Source organism: Puntigrus tetrazona, unplaced genomic scaffold (genome assembly GCF_018831695.1).
Source record: "Puntigrus tetrazona isolate hp1 unplaced genomic scaffold, ASM1883169v1 S000000270, whole genome shotgun sequence".
Taxonomy (NCBI): Eukaryota; Metazoa; Chordata; class Actinopteri; order Cypriniformes; family Cyprinidae; genus Puntigrus; species Puntigrus tetrazona.
In genome coordinates, this window is record NW_025047932.1 from 170,001 (window position 1) to 186,335 (window position 16,335).

The window sequence follows — 16,335 nt, forward strand, 5'->3', positions numbered from 1 at the left end:
ATTAAGATATGTATTTGAAAAAGTCTCTGAATTTTTATTTCAAGGAAATTTTTTTTTTACACAAGAAAAAAATAAACCTCATATTTGAGTGCAAATTAAAAAAGATTTAAACTAACTTCATACCAGGGTGAATTTCTAATGTATTTTCTTCAACACCTGCTCCTTACAGTAACTACAAAAAATAAAAGCTTTAACTCTTTACAGTAAGGTGTCTTTATTAACGTTACTGTATTTCAACAAGAACAATGCATTTATTACACTTTATTATCTTTAGCAATTAAAAAACAGTTCTTTGCTTATTCATGTTCGGTGCATAACTAATTGTGATTTTAGTAATGCCTAAAATTAACAGTAAGATTAATAAATGCTGTAGTATTGTTTAATCTTAGTTGCTGTTAGGGTTAATGAGCCTTATTTTAACGTGTTACCACCTTAACATGTATTAGAGACAACAAACAGTACCTTACAGTATTTATTCATCTTACTAAACGTCAATCATAAAAATACAGTAGTTCATCAAAGTTCGTTAACAAACACAACTCGTGCTGAGATAATAATAAGGAAATTATATACAGCACCTTCCTGTAAAGTGTCTCAGCTTGTAATGATTTTAATTCTTAAAACAGTCATTTCTGTCGCGTGCCTGATGGTTTCCTCCAGAAAGCCCGTGAAGACCAGACTCGAACACGCCTTTCTTCAGAGAGGTCTCCGATGGGTCACGTGTCTCCTTCAGACGGAGTTTAATGAAATACTAACAGCTCGTGTGTTACTCTTCCGGGCTCGAGGGACCGCTCCCGACGCTTTTATTCATTCCCAGAAGATTTTCCCGCTCGCTCTAACAAACAATTATCCGCTCGCGCGCTGACGCGTCGTTCTCGAGGGACGCGCTCCGTTCCGCTCGTTGTTTTCGCGCGCTCCGCTGCGCCACGGCACCGGCTCGGGTCCGGATCCGCGGGTTCGAGGCGCTTCTGCGAGCGGAGAGAGAGATCCAACGCCATGACCGTCGAGAAAACACGCGCCGGCGCCTCTCCGCGCGCTGCTGCTGCTGCGGGGACGCGAGCGTCGACGGGCCGCTGAGCGTCACGTATGTTCCTCTTCTCTTCTTCTTTCTCTCGTTCTCGTGATCGTTATTATCGCGCGTCGTGTCGCGGAAATGCGCGCGCGTCGGTATCGTGTGGTTCGGAGGGACGCGGGCGCTTTGTGTTTCGAGAACGGTCGACCATTTTGTGTTTGATGGAGACTTTGCTCGCAGAGGAACGCGTGATAGCGCATTGCGCATTTCTGAAGATCAACATTCGGCTTTCAGCTGCTTTACTGAAGAGTCTGCGTGCGTTACTGAGGATGAGGAGGATGATGAAGGGATACTGGCTCCGTCCTTTGTTTTGTGTCAAAACCCCTCTCGTTTCAGACGTGTTTTCCGGCTCATTTGGGATCTTTCCTTCAGTCATCCCGTTATAAACGTCTTTATGACACATCTATCTCTCTATTTATAGTAATACCAGTGTAATTATTTGTAGCATTCCAGAAATGTCAATATATTCATAAGAAATAACATGCATTATATATTCCATCAATATTGCGTTGTCACTGTTTTATATGTTTTTATATAATGATTGCAATTATTATTTACAAAAAAACAGAATTTAACGGAAATGTAAATATTTAATCAATGTTTATACTTATATAATTATTTTATATTTGATATATTTATACATTTGTAATACAGTGGTACCAAATAAATGTTCTTAATGACCTGCTTACTAATTAGTAACAATAATTCTAGTCTATTTTAGTAGAGATGTTTATTCTCTCTCATGTTATTATAGCTCTATGGAACTGTTTTCGTCACACATTACAGTAGCTCTTTACTTTAGAGTCCTGTTTCTCCTGTACCTGTCTATTATTGTAGTAATTAAATAAAAACTAGATCCTAACCTGCGTCACGTAGAGTACACTGAAAGGACAGTCAGTATTAATACTGTCAAATAAAGCTCACATTCTAATATTTATTTTATGTTATGTTACTAATACTACTAATAATTTAACTTTAGTAAAATCTTGAAGTATTTTTTAGTTAAAATATATATTTAGAAATATTTATAATAATAAAAAAGTAATATAAAAATGCATCTGTTTACTAATTTCATGAATAGCTATATTATATATTAGAGCTATCAAATTGATTCATTGCATTCAAAATAAAAGTATATGTATATATATTGGAGACTTTACTGGGACTATTTAATATTTTAATTGATCATATTCTTGTTGCCTTAAATTCACGTATAATAGTTTTTAAAAGATGTAGTGTGTAGTGTGTAGTGTGCACACTGGTCCTGGAGAAGTGTTTCAGATGAAGCCGTGTGAGATCCAGGGCAGAAGGGCAGGATGTTATCGACCCGTCTGCATGCGTGACGCTCATGTTCTTGGTGACTGGACACATGTAGGGCGTTCATCATAACTGGGTTTATACAACACCCTCCAGGCTCTGGATCCGCTCTTCTGGTCTGTCTGAGGTCTTCACCGAGAGGAAGCATGCTGTCCATCCTAGCGGCCGGCTCGGTGTTTTTCCCCGGACTCTTCCTCTTGTCCAAGCAGTGTCTGAAGAGCGTCCCGGGGCTGCACTGGAGCGAGGGCGACGCGGTCATCGTCTCTGCCCGGTAACACACACACACACACACACACACACACACCGGCTCACGCTGCCTCGGCTTCATTAAGTGTGTGTCTTGTTGTATTTCCAAGGCTGGTGTCGTCCATCCAAGCGATTATGGCGTCTACGGCCGGTTACATCATTTCCTCTTCCTGTCAGGACATCATCGAGGACCAGTAGGTTCAGCCGTGGTCACTTCAACCTGATTTATTTCTGTGTGTGCGGTCTGTATTATGACTTTAGATGCGTTTCATGATACGACCATTTAAAGTGTGGTCACTTATAGATATATATATAGATATAGATATAACATTTCTGATCAGTGAATCAGTGTATTCTTCTGATTTCTGAAGATCATGTGACTCTGAAGACTGGAGGAATGATGCTGAAAATCACAGAAATAAATTACACTTTAACACACATTCACACAGAAAACAGATGATTATATTGTAATAATATTTTTGATTAAAAATGGCAGGAGTGTCACAGCTGATACATAAAATTAAGAATATAATTCATATTATAATATGTTTTACAAATATATATTTTAAGATTTTCTTTTTATAGTATTTTCAGAAAACGTTACTAATGTTTATGATGGGAAATTGACTAAATATCTGCTTAATATCCTAATGATTCTGTCATAAAAGAGAAACGTATCATTGACTCGTACGCTGTGTTTTAGTCTGAGACTCTGTGTGTGTGTGTGTGTGTGTGTGTGTGTGTGTGTGTGTCTCAGGCACTGGCTGACCAGCTCCTACATCTTGTTCGCTGTGCCCTACTTCGTGTACGACATCTACGCCATGTTTCTGTGTCACTGGTACAAGCTGCAGGTCAAAGGTCACGAGGTGGAGAACGGCTCGCGGTGCCGGGCGCTGGCTGTGAGCGGATACCTGAGGAGAGAGTTCCTGATGATCCTGCATCACGTGGTGATGGTCACCGTCTGCTTCCCGGTGTCTGTGGTGAGCGCCCATCTCAGAGGTCAGAGGTCAGCGTCTCGGGCCCGTGCTCATCTTCACCTCTTCTTCTCTTCTCTCTCAGTTCTGGAGGCAGGGGAAGGGAGACTACTTCCAGGGCGTCATGTTCCTGGCCGAGCTCAGCACTCCGTCCGTCTGTCTGGGGAAGATCCTCATCCAGGTACATCCTTTAAACACAGACACCGCTTCACTGAACACACACTTCAGTCGTTATTCATCCTCAGGAGTGTTTACACACACAGAGAGAGAGAGAGAGAGAGAGAGAGAGAGACAGAGAGAGACAGAGAGAGAGAGAGAGAGAGAGAGAGAGAGAGAGAGAGAGAGAGAGAGAGAGAGACAGAGAGAGAGAGAGACAGAGAGAGAGACAGAGAGAGAGACAGACAGAGAGACAGAGAGAGAGAGAGACAGAGAGAGAGAGAGACAGAGAGAGAGAGAGAGAGACAGAGAGAGAGAGACAGAGAGAGAGAGAGAGAGAGAGAGAGAGAGAGAGAGAGAGAGAGAGAGAGAGAGAGAGAGAGAGAGAGAGAGAGAGAGAGACAGAGAGAGACAGAGAGAGAGAGAGAGAGAGAGAGGAGAGAGAGAGAGAGAGAGAGAGAGAGAGAGAGAGAGAGAGAGAGAGAGAGAGACAGAGAGAGAGAGAGAGACAGAGAGAGAGAGAGAGAGAGAGAGAGAGAGAGAGAGAGAGAGACAGAGAGAGAGAGAGAGAGAGAGAGAGAGAGAGAGAGAGAGAGAGAGAGAGAGAGAGAGAGAGAGAGAGAGACAGAGAGAGAGAGAGACAGAGAGAGAGAGAGAGAGAGAGAGAGAGAGAGAGAGAGAGAGAGAGAGAGAGAGAGAGAGAGAGAGAGAGAGAGAGAGAGAGAGAGAGAGAGAGAGAGAGAGAGAGAGAGACAGAGAGAGAGAGAGAGAGAGAGAGAGAGAGACAGAGATTTTTGAGACAAGAAAAACAGTACACAACAAACCTACAAACAAAACACTAGAGCATCTTCAGACAAAGTGCACAAAGCCCCATGAATGCACCAGATTTGTTCAAAGTCACCAGATCGTACATAGCTTTATAAAAGTGAAAATCAACCAATACCCTGGACTTAACAAAAGCCAGAAACACACGAGAACGTCATCACTAGAGCTTTGTTCAATTCTGTTTTCGGCTAATGTAAACAGCCAACTTTGCTTGTCCTAAAATAAAATTTAACAAGTGACAGATAGCACGTTTCTTCCTGGAATATTTAAAACCCAAAATAAAATTTTCACTTAAGAAGGTTTCGTTAAACCTACAAAAGAGCTCATTTAGCTTCACAAACAGGGTTTTAGCCTAAAACAGTCCATGAAAGCATGAAAAACAGTTTCTCTTTGGAGACAGAAAGGGCATTCAGGACCCACTCCTGGGTTCATCACTGAAATAAAAGAATTAACGGCAATGGCACCATGCAAAACCCTCCATTGTATGTCACCTACTCTCTTTGACAATGGTGGTTTATACAAAGATCTCCATTCGGGTTTTACATCACTGCTCAACTTTAAAACAGAACGCCATGGTGTGTCAATTCTGCTACCAATAACTTTCTTGTTAAAAACCAGCACACAAGCTTTGTACAAATTTTTGCTTTTTGCTTGACAAGAAATCTAATAATAGGGAATCACGTGAAAATAAAAAACTCTTTGTACTCTCATCAAGCATGGGTTGTACAAACAAACAGGGGAAAGAATCCCCAGGATCAGGGGCATTAACCCCTGCAAAAAAGTCCTTTAACATGTGTTCTTCTTCAGCAGTAAAACATGTTCTTAATTTGGTCAAAAATTGGGTAAAAAGGCGAACAGATCTGATGCCCAAAAACTTGGAAGCTGTCTCCACCTGTCCAAAAAAAGATCCAGTTAGTGTTAATAAATGTCCCAAAGTAAAAACCTTGGCTTTCAGAAGGGAAGTGCTGAAACCGAGTAGACTGCATCGTGAAGCAACGTCCAGACGGGCTCCATGTATCAAAGGCTCCTGCAACAACCAGTAGAGTGAGGAGAAGTTCTCAGTCTTATAAATATGAAAAAAACTCCATACTTTGAAGAGGTTACGATAAAAAACAGGCAGTTCTGATACATCCAGTTTAGCAGGATCCATTAAAAAAAGTGCTTTATCGAGCCCAAGGCCTCCAAGTGTTCGTAAAATAACGCAACTAACTGTGCGCCAGCTGCAGTCCGTTGAGCCATCTAAAAGCTTTGTAGAAGAGAGCGGAAAGCAGCCATTCTACTTTGCAGGTGAATAACACCTTGCCCACCTTCATTTTTGGGGAGATATAAAATACTCTGTGGGATCCAATGTAGTTTGTCCCAAAAAAAATTAACAAGAAAGGCTTGAATTTTAGCTAAAAACTGTGGAGAGGGATCTACACAGGCCAGCCTATGCCAAAGCGAAGAAGCAACAAGATTGTTAATGATGAGAGTCCTCCCTCTATAGGACATATTTGGCAACAACCAATTCCATTTATCTAATCGGCCTTTGACCTTTTCCTGCACCCCTTCCCAATTTTTCTGTAAAAACTCATCATCCCCCAAGTAAACTCCCAAATATTTTATACCTCCCCTTCTCCAACACAACCCATCAGGAAGACGAGGTGGCCCATCAGACCACTGACCCAGTAAAACCGCATCACTTTTTTGCCAGTTAACTTGAGCAGAAGACAGTGTTCTAAAATCTTCAAATAAGTTAAGCAAAGACTGTGCATCGCTTCCTTTGCTTATGAACACTACAATGTCATCAGCGTATGCTGACAAACAAACATTATTATTAAAACTGGGAAAATACAAGCCACATAACTTGTTTCTTATTTGTTGAAGTAGAGGCTCTATGGCCAAAGAGTACAACATTCCAGAGAGGGAACAACCTTGTCTAACACCCCTCAGAACCCGAAATGGAGCGCATAACCCACCATTAATTTTCAGTGAGCGTCACAATAGAGCACTTTAATCATGTCCACAAACTCTTTGCAGAAACCAAAAGCTGCCAAAGTATTCCAGAGATAAGAGTGCTCAACTCGATCAAAAGCCTTCTCTTGATCTAAGGATAACAAACCACAACTCAGATTTAAAAATTTAGAAATATGAAAAATGTCTCGAATTAAGGAAATATTATCAACTATAGATCTACCGGTACACAATATGTTTGGTCCGGATGGATGACCTGCTCCAACACTCCAGCCAGTCTAGTAGCCAAAACTTTGGAAAGCAGTTTGTAATCGCTGCAAAGAAGTGAGACAGGGCGCCAGTTTTTGACATCAGTGAGGTCCTTTTTTTGGAATCAGAGTGATAACCGCTCTCCGACAACTCAAAGGCAACCTGCCCTCTGTCAAGCTATCGCTGAGTACCTCAAGCAGATCATCTCCCAGCTCTGACCAGAAAGCCTTATAAAAGTCGACCGGGAGGCCATCCACTCCTGGTGCCCTCCCAGACTCCATGCTTTGCAAGGCCTTGAAGAGCTCTTCCAGGGTCAACACTCCTGAGAGGTCAAAGTTAGCCTCTTCTGAGAGGCAAATTATCAAAAAGACACTTTCCGCGCCATGCCCTGAATTAATCTCACTTCTGTACAGGTTCTGATAAAACATAACTGCTCTCATACGGATATCGGCAGGATCAGACAACAACACTCCATCCTCAGAGCGAAGTGCATAAATAAAACGTTTCTGCCCATTCTTTTTCCATGCTGAAAAAGTATTTAGAAGGTACATCCATCTGATCGATACTTTGGAAGCGTGAACGGACTAAAGCCCCTGTGCTCTACTCCCCAGTAGATCTGTTAGTTGTGCTTTCTTCTTAGAGCAGGCTTCTAAATGCCTAGCTTCACCACTAGACTGGGCTAGATTATGACACTCAATAATTTCTTTTTCTAACGATTCTAAGGACAGAAGTAGCTCTTTAGTAACGTTGTGAGTGTACTGTTGCGAAAACTGCTTAATTTGAATTTTACCGAAGTCCCACCACTGTTGTACTGAATGAAAAGAGCCTTTTGTTGCTCTGAAGCTTTCCCAGAAAAAACTAAAAGATTCTTTAAAAAAATTGTCATTTAACAGTTTAGTGTTAAAGTGCCAATATGCACTCTTATGTTTTACTGAACACAAAAAAAAATTACAATGCACCATGCTGTGGTCCGAAAAACCAACCGGTGTGATGTAACACTTATTAAAAATGTTAAGATGATGATTAAAACTGTAAAACCTATCCAATCTTGCCGAAGAGATAATATTATCCCGTGTATGAACCCAAGTATACTGTCTCTCCTTGCCATTTAAAGATCTCCAAATATCACATAATTCATATTTTTTATAAAATGGATAAGACGATTAAGTGAAGCTAAGTGAGGTTCAACATGATTCCTGTCTAAATTTAGCTCTGTGCAATTAAAATCACCACCTAAGAACAGAAATTCTTCAGAACAACAATTTTGTAAGGTGGAAGATAGTAAATCTAAAAAAACTAACCTTTCAACCGGTACAGTTGGAACATACACACAAATAAAAACAAAAACATAATTCTCAAAGAAAACAGCTCTGACTTTTAAAAGCCTACCTTTAACAATTTCATCAATCACATATGATACAGGACTAAAAGAATAAAATAGCCACTCCTCCACTAACTGAAGTGTTGTGACTTAACACAGAAGTGCCATCAAATTCCCTCATCCAATCAACAGCATTGTTCAGGTCACTGTGAGTTTCTTGTAAAAAAGTGACATCAATGTTTTTCTGTTTTATTGTTTCATATATTAATGCTCTTTTTCTAACATTCCTTGCGCCATTGATATTAAAAGTGGCTAAATGTACTACACTCATAAATAAAAAAAAAGAAAAAGAGCAAAGACCAGTCCTGCTCCTAAGATTAACCCGTGTCATTGTCTAAAGCAATGTTAAGACTCCTCACAATTTTCTTTAAACGATACACTTCTTTATTTGTGAATGAACCTTCTACCATTAGACTTCTTGCTTTATCAACAAACTGTTTTAAGTCAGGAAAATATTCCTGCACTCGCACACCTCTCTTGTTTTTTGGTTGATCTGAGAAATAATTTGATATCTTCAAGCTCATAGCTCCGTCCAATAACCTCATTCTGAGAAAGTGTCACACTGGAGTCAGAAGACTCTGCATCGCTCTCAGTCTCCAGATCCTCATCGTCATGCATTTCTATTTTTTTGCTTACTTTAGCATCTGGTACTTCGTTACTTTTCTTTCTTTTTTGGGGCATTTTAAAAATGGCTTGTTCTTCTTCCATTCCACAGCACTTAGCTATTTCACACATTTTCTGAAAATGCTCTGCACTATTCTCTGAAACCCTGTCAGCTTGTCCATCTCCAGTTTTGCCCCATGTCACATTATCTGCGTCCTTACGAGTATCTCGGCGTGTGTCGGCGCGACCGCTCCCTCCACCGTCTCACTGGAAGAGGCCGGAGGAGACGCTGCCGCTGCCGGTGCCACCGAGCCCTCTCCCCGGGGCCCTCAGCCTCACCGCTAACCCCCAAGATCACCACTCCCGGAGCGCCCTCCTACATTCCTTTCCTTTTCTGCAATTATTTCTGGACAATTTCGCATTAGATGACCAAAAGTCCCGCAGCTAAAACACTTCATCTTAGCGGTGGTCACAAAAACAACATAATCAAAATCACCAATTCGAAAATTTAAAGACACATCCAGATCAGCATCATCATTAATGATCATGTATGCGAACCGCCTAAAAGAAACAATATGTTTCAACAGAGGAGAACTACAGTTGATCGGGATCTTTTAATGGGTGAAACCAGCTTCCCGCATCGGGATAAAGCTTGGGTTAAAATAAGATCACTCACAAAAAGGTGGCACATTAGATATGGTGACTTTCTTAGCAGGTAGAGAGAGGGGAAGAACGGGGATGAGTTCTCCTTTAACGATTATACCATGCTCAACAACCTCGTTAGCTTTGTCTATGCTGTCTAAAAAATAACGATAGCGCTGTTCATTCGAGAGGCTGAGAGCACACTCCCGTGCCCCACTACCTCACCCACTGCCAGGCAAGCCTCCTCCACACTCACCGCTGACGCCACCTTCACAGCGTGGCGTCGCGTGAGTGAGTTTAAAACTTCCACCCGCGGGGCCGACATGCCTCCTCAGAGTGAGAGAGCACGGCCCGAAAACCAGCAAAGACTACCGCTAACTATACAGACAGAGATAGACAGAAAAGGAAAAAAGAAAAGAGTTTCACTCACAACACTCCAGAGAGCACTCACAGCACTCCGCTCACACTGCACACCGGAAGTGAGAGAGAGAGAGAGAGAGAGAGAGAGAGAGAGAGAGAGAGACAGAGAGACAGAGACAGAGAGAGACAGAGAGAGAGAGAGAGAGAGAGAGACAGAGAGAGAGAGAGAGAGAGAGAGAGAGATAGAGACAGAGAGAGAGAGAGAGAGAGAGAGAGAGAGAGAGAGAGAGAGAGACAGAGAGACAGAGAGAGAGAGAGAGAGAGAGAGAGACAGAGAGAGAGAGAGACAGAGAGAGAGACAGAGAGAGAGAGAGAGAGAGAGAGAGAGAGACAGAGAGAGAGAGAGAGAGAGAGAGAGAGAGAGAGAGAGAGAGAGAGAGAGAGAGAGAGACAGAGAGAGAGAGAGAGAGAGAGAGACAGAGAGAGAGACAGAGAGAGAGAGAGAGAGAGAGAGAGAGAGAGAGAGAGAGAGAGAGAGAGAGAGAGAGAGAGAGAGAGAGAGAGAGAGAGAGAGAGAGAGAGAGAGAGAGAGAGAGAGAGAGAGAGACAGAGAGAGACAGAGAGAGAGAGAGAGAGAGAGAGAGAGAGAGAGACAGAGAGAGAGAGAGACAGAGAGAGAGAGAGAGAGAGAGAGAGACAGAGAGAGACAGAGAGAGAGAGAGAGAGAGAGAGAGAGAGAGAGAGAGAGAGAGAGAGAGAGAGAGAGAGACAGAGAGAGAGAGAGACAGAGAGAGACAGAGAGAGAGAGAGAGAGAGAGAGAGAGAGAGAGAGAGAGAGAGAGAGAGACAGAGAGAGACAGAGAGAGACAGAGAGAGAGAGAGAGAGAGAGAGAGAGAGAGAGAGAGAGAGAGAGAGAGAGAGAGAGAGAGAGAGAGAGAGAGAGAGAGAGAGAGAGAGAGAGAGAGAGAGACAGAGAGAGAGAGAGAGAGAGAGAGAGAGAGAGAGAGACAGAGAGAGAGAGAGAGAGAGAGAGAGAGAGAGAGAGAGAGAGAAAACACACACACACGCACACAGAGAACACACACAGACACAGACACAAATTGTACACAGATTATCAAATGTAAAAAAACGTCACTGTAATGTCATTGTTCTGTTACACCTCTAATATATTTTATATTTTAAAGATAAATTAGTATTTTTTTTCCTTTTATTCTGTGTTCTATATATTTACAGCTTTGAGAAACATAAGTGCACTTAATAGTACTGAGTGTGTACTTCAGATCTTAAAAGTGTGCTTTAAGAAGAGAGACTCAACACACTCAAGTTTTAAAAAGTGCATATTTTAATAATGTCAGATTAAAAGATTTACTTTTAAATGATGTTTTGATCCTCTTTAAAGACACACTTATTTTGATGTTTTAACTAAAACCGGTTTAACTGATAATAAGGTAAACTAATAACAATTATTATTCATTTAAACTAAAATATATTCTCATTCTGTTGTAAATAAACGTTTGAAAAAATGACACCCAGCACACATTATTTTAAAGTATATTATTTTCTGTAAGAAGTGTTTAAAAAGAACTTCTTTTCACAAAGTCACTATTTCTTACACATCTTGAGAGATATTGAAGAACGCTCTGGTGTTATAAGCTGTCTTTTAATAAGAGCTGTGTTAGGACTGAGTGTTTAACACAGCGCTCTGATTGGTCCAGAGCCGGAGAGGAGGTGTGCACTTCCTTAAAGCTGCAGCGCACCATTTATCTGAACAGATGAGTGTGTGAGTGTGTGAGTGTGTGTGTGAGTGTGTGTGAGTGTGAGTGTGTGTGTGAGTGTGTGTGTGTGTGTGTGTGTGTGTGTGTGTGTGTGTGTGTGTGTGTGAGTGTGTGTGTGTGTGTGTGTGTGTGTGTGTGTGTGTGTGTGTGTGTGTGAATCAGTCAGAAGATGATCTGGACACGTTCTAAAAGTTGTGACACTGCAGTAAATGAAGTGTTTAGGAAGAAGTGAGCTTTGAAATGATAAACGTAGGGGTTCTTTGATAACTCTTTGTCTTGCTCCTGATTCTCTTCTTTCACGGATCTGTGTTCTCTCTCTCTCTCTCTCTCTCTCTCCGCTGTGAAGTACAAGCAGCAGCACACTCTTCTTCATAAAGTGAACGGCGCTGTGATGCTGCTCACTTTCTTCCTCTGTCGAGTTCTTCTCTTCCCTTACCTCTACTACGTGTATGGAAGGTACGTCTCTGAGAGTTCAGAACGCTCTCTTATTATTCACTCACTTTCAGGGGCATGTTCTGGGGGGAAACATTCTCGATAGAACCCGTGGACATTGAAACATCTCGTGGAAAGAGCAGACTCTAGCCTTTAACCTTTTACTCGTTCAAAAAAGTCAGGTAGCTCCTCTTCTGACACTGATACGAGTGAGTGATAACAGAACCAACATTTGATCTGTCATTCTGTGCTTCTATATTTATCTTTCTATTATTCTGTGGTTCTTTGATTCTCTATCCTTGTGGTTCTATGATTCTCTCTATTGTTCTATTGTTTTATGATTCTATCGTTCTGTGGTTCTTTCATTCTCTCTATTGTTCTGCGGTTCTATTGTTTTCTCTATTTTTCTGTGGTTCTATGATTCTCTATCGCTCCATAGTTCTATCGCTCTGTGGTTCTATGATTCTCTATCGCTCTGTGGTTCTATCTCTCTGTGGTTCTACGATTCTTTCTATCACTCTGTGGTTCTATGATTCTATCACTCTGTGGTTCTATGATTCTCTCTATCACTCTGTGGTTCTACGATTCTTTCTATCACTCTGTGGTTCTATGATTCTCTATCTGTGGTTCTATCGCTCTGTGGTTCTATGATTCTCTCTATCACTCTGTGGTTCTATGAGTCTCTCTATCACTCTGCGGTTCTACGATTCTTTCTATCACTCTGTGGTTCTAAGATTCTCTATCTCTCTGTGGTTCTATGATTCTATCACTCTGTGGTTCTATGATTCTATCACTCTGTGGTTCTATATTCTCTATCTCTCTGTGGTTCTATGATTCTTTCTATCACTCTGTGGATCTATGATTCTGTCTCTGTGGTTCTATGATTCTATCGCTCTGTGGTTCTATCTCGGTGGTTCTATGATTCTTTCTATCACTCTGTGGTTCTATGATTCTGTCTCTGTGGTTCTATGATTCTATCGCTCTGTGGTTCTATCTCGGTGGTTCTATGATTCTCTCTATCACTCTGTGGTTCTATGATTCTATCACTCTGTGGTTCTATGATTCTATCTCTCTGTGGATCTATGATTCTGTCTCTGTGGTTCTATGACTCTATCACTCTGTGGTTCTATGATTCTCTTATCTGTCTGTGGTTCTCCTCTGATCAGCAGGTACAGAAGCACTTCTGTCTGTCTTATATCTCCGATCACTCGACTCTCTGTTTTCCTCTGGTCTTCAGGCACGCCTCCATCCCGTTCCTCCGGGTTCCTCTGGCCGTGCCGTGGCAGTGTAATCTAGGGGCCGCTCTGCTCATGGCCCCTCAGCTCTACTGGTTCTCTCTGATCTGCAGAGGGGCCCTGCGCCTGTTCACCGGCGGCTCCTCGCGCTCCCGCAGACCCACGGCTCCGCTCAAGCCCGATCCCGAAGGACAGGCCAACGGATACAGCACACGGATGGGGGGTCGGGACACGCCCACAATCTCTCACTGAGGGAGGGGCCTATGCTAATGAGACTGAGCAAAGAAGAAAGGAGATTGGACGAATGCGGCGGAGTGATTAAAAGCCCTGTAACGCTTTACAGCACAGCATTACGTTCCGTTACAGGGCTCTTGTACTGTATATAAGACATGCTTTAGTAGATCATGGGAAGCAAGTTTGTCAGAAGAATCAACGCAAGTGTGTCACGTCACAACCGAGGCAATAAGTGCAAATTTTACGCGAGAACATTTGTGAAGAAGACGAGCACTTTTAGTTTGAGGCACTTTGAAGGCGTCTCAGAATGTTCTTGGCATATATTACTGTAGTGTTGAAGATGCATCGTTCACAGAGAAGTCCTCCATTGTTATATTTAGCTCTGGTCTATATTGAGCGGTCAGGAACGACTCGGTGGAGGTCAGCTCAAGGCCTGGCTTTAAAGGGACAGTTCACCCAAAATGAAAATATAGCCTCCCTCGTGTCTTTAGATGCTCTTTTATTTTATTTCCATGGAATAAATATTTTTATGGAGCAAGGATACATTCAGTTGATCAGAAGTGATCAAATAAATGCTGTTACCTTTCTATTTATTTGTGAATCCTGAAAAATGAAATTTATGGTTTCCACAAAAATATTGGGCAGCATAACCTATATTAAACATTACTAATAATCATAAATGTTTGTTGATCAGTAAATCAGTGTATTATTCTGATTTCTGAAGATCACGTGACTCTGAAGACTGGAGGAAAGATGCTGAAAATCACAGAAATAAATTAAACTTTAACACACATTCAGAGAAAACAGCTGCTTTAAATCATAAAAAAAATATTTAAGTTTTTAATCAGTATTTTTGTATTCTGTATTTCTGATCAAGTGAATGTATCCTTGCTGAGAAGAGCCTTCATTCAGAAACATAAAAATATTAATGATTTCAAACTTTTAAATTCAAGTATAAATTTAAATTAAATAAATAAATATTTCAGTCTAATAGATAAGTGGCCGTTTAATATTTCTATACAGCTTAGTCTACAGACTAAAAAATGTAGGCATCACAACATTATAAAGTCAGTGTTAAAATGGATATTTTAAATAAGCTTATATTACAGTTAGCACCCTTTATGCTATTTTAAAATCATTGAAATGCTATTATCATTTTTCATAATATTTGTTTTTATTTGAGGTATTTTCCATTTGTTTTTTAATGCCACATGTGATCAAACCCTTTTATTTCGGAATCTTTTGATAGTTTTATTAAACTATAATAAGCACATAAATCACGAATGTCTACTTTCCAGAAGACAGACACAGATAAAACACTGGAACAACAACACATTTTCATTTTTGGTGAACTATTCCTGATTGATGAGGGATCAGACGAGAGACAAACCCATCAAATGTAATTAAACCCCGTCCGTCCGTCTGTCCGTCTGAGGAGGAGCAGGGTTTGGGAATGTATTATTATTATTATTTTGTACGTGCTCAGAAAAGTAGCTACCGTGAATGTTCTCCGATTCGACCTGTGATCCGCCCGAAGGTGGCTTTAAACGCAGTTTTACCACAAAAAACCGTTTGAGATCCGTAGTTAGCTCTCAGTATCCCTGATATAACCCAGTCCCCAAAGCCTGCGTATGTTTAAAGGGACATGATCAAATATATATGAAGCTGCCTTATCCCTGTGGAAACTCCTTCCTTCATCTTTTCCTCGTCCGTTTGGGCTAATGTGATACTTTACAGAGTCAATGTGAAATTTATTTGCACTTTATTCATTTGGTCGTGGCCGAGGTCTCACGGTTCCTAAGCATTATTTATTGTGTTTGTGGGAAGATATTTTCTGTATTCTGTCTGTCTCAGGTTTTTGTTAACGAGCCGCTCTCCGTTTAGTCATAAATCAAGCATCGGTTTGTTTCACTTCATGACAAGCGCACCTCGTATCAAACAGGAATGAATAACGGTGCAAAGCTTACTTACTCCTCAAATGACTGTGTGCTGATCTGACATTTATTTAAGGAAAAAAACAGTCGGGTTTATGACTTTGCATGTGTATATTCCATCCTTGTCCCTTGTGAACCTCTATAAAGTGCTCCGATCTCGAGCGTCTATTTAATCCTAGTGCAACGACTGCTTGGATGCTTTTCTTGGGAAAGCGTTTCAGTTTTAGTTGGTTCGCCTTCTGTTGTCTTGGGGTTTTTTTCCCTGTATGTAAACCTGTTAACATGAATACAAATGAAAGCACTGTTGTAATTCAGTCTCATGCAGAAATATATACTCTGCATGCGATGAGGACTCTTCTCCTGATTCTGACAGACTCAGATATAGAGCGGTTAGTTAATGACTCCGATCACTCCTGAACACCAGCGTCTCACTAGATGTTTTTCTCACTCCTGCAAGTTTACGTCACGCTGCTTGTTTTGTTCTCAATATATAGTTCTCGCAGTTCTTTCACTTTTCATCAGGAAATGGGTGTTTAGATCTTTCTGTTTTTATTCATAGTTTAGGAGACTTTTGTTTCTCTGGCAGTTCTGAGAAAATTCTGTTTCCAAGAATGTTCTGTTTTTTAGGAAATCGGTTTAATTTCACAACGAAACCCCAAAAAACATTAAGCTACTGTTTTAATTAAGTTACCCAAACCTGACGTGCTTCCTCAGAATTATTGAGTAAATGTTGTAAGACGTAAACTTGCATTTTTGAGAAAAGCTCTCATCGGACTTTGGTTTAAATCCACACTAGAGGTTGGGTTCACCTGCGTTCAGAGGAGCTAAAGATATAGAGATGTGTTCCCAGCCCGTCTGAATCGTGTTATGAAGCGACAAGAATGTTTTTGTGCATAAAGAAAGCAAAAATAATTTCATTTGTCCGTTTCTTGTGAAGAAAACACAG

The 16,335-nt window shown here is 41.1% G+C and overlaps 1 protein-coding gene across 1 annotated transcript; it reads left to right on the top strand.

Annotated features, from left to right (window-relative positions):
* The first annotated feature begins 143 nt into the window (after positions 1-143).
* Positions 144-15,567, top strand: tlcd3bb (TLC domain containing 3Bb). The gene is made up of 7 exons (XM_043230958.1): positions 144-1,084; positions 2,486-2,660; positions 2,746-2,829; positions 3,393-3,615; positions 3,695-3,790; positions 11,901-12,010; positions 13,224-15,567. The coding sequence occupies exons 2-7, from the start codon at positions 2,536-2,538 to the stop codon at positions 13,471-13,473; spliced, it is 888 nt and encodes a 295-aa protein (XP_043086893.1). The 5' UTR covers positions 144-1,084; positions 2,486-2,535; the 3' UTR covers positions 13,474-15,567.
* The last annotated feature ends 768 nt before the right edge of the window (positions 15,568-16,335 follow it).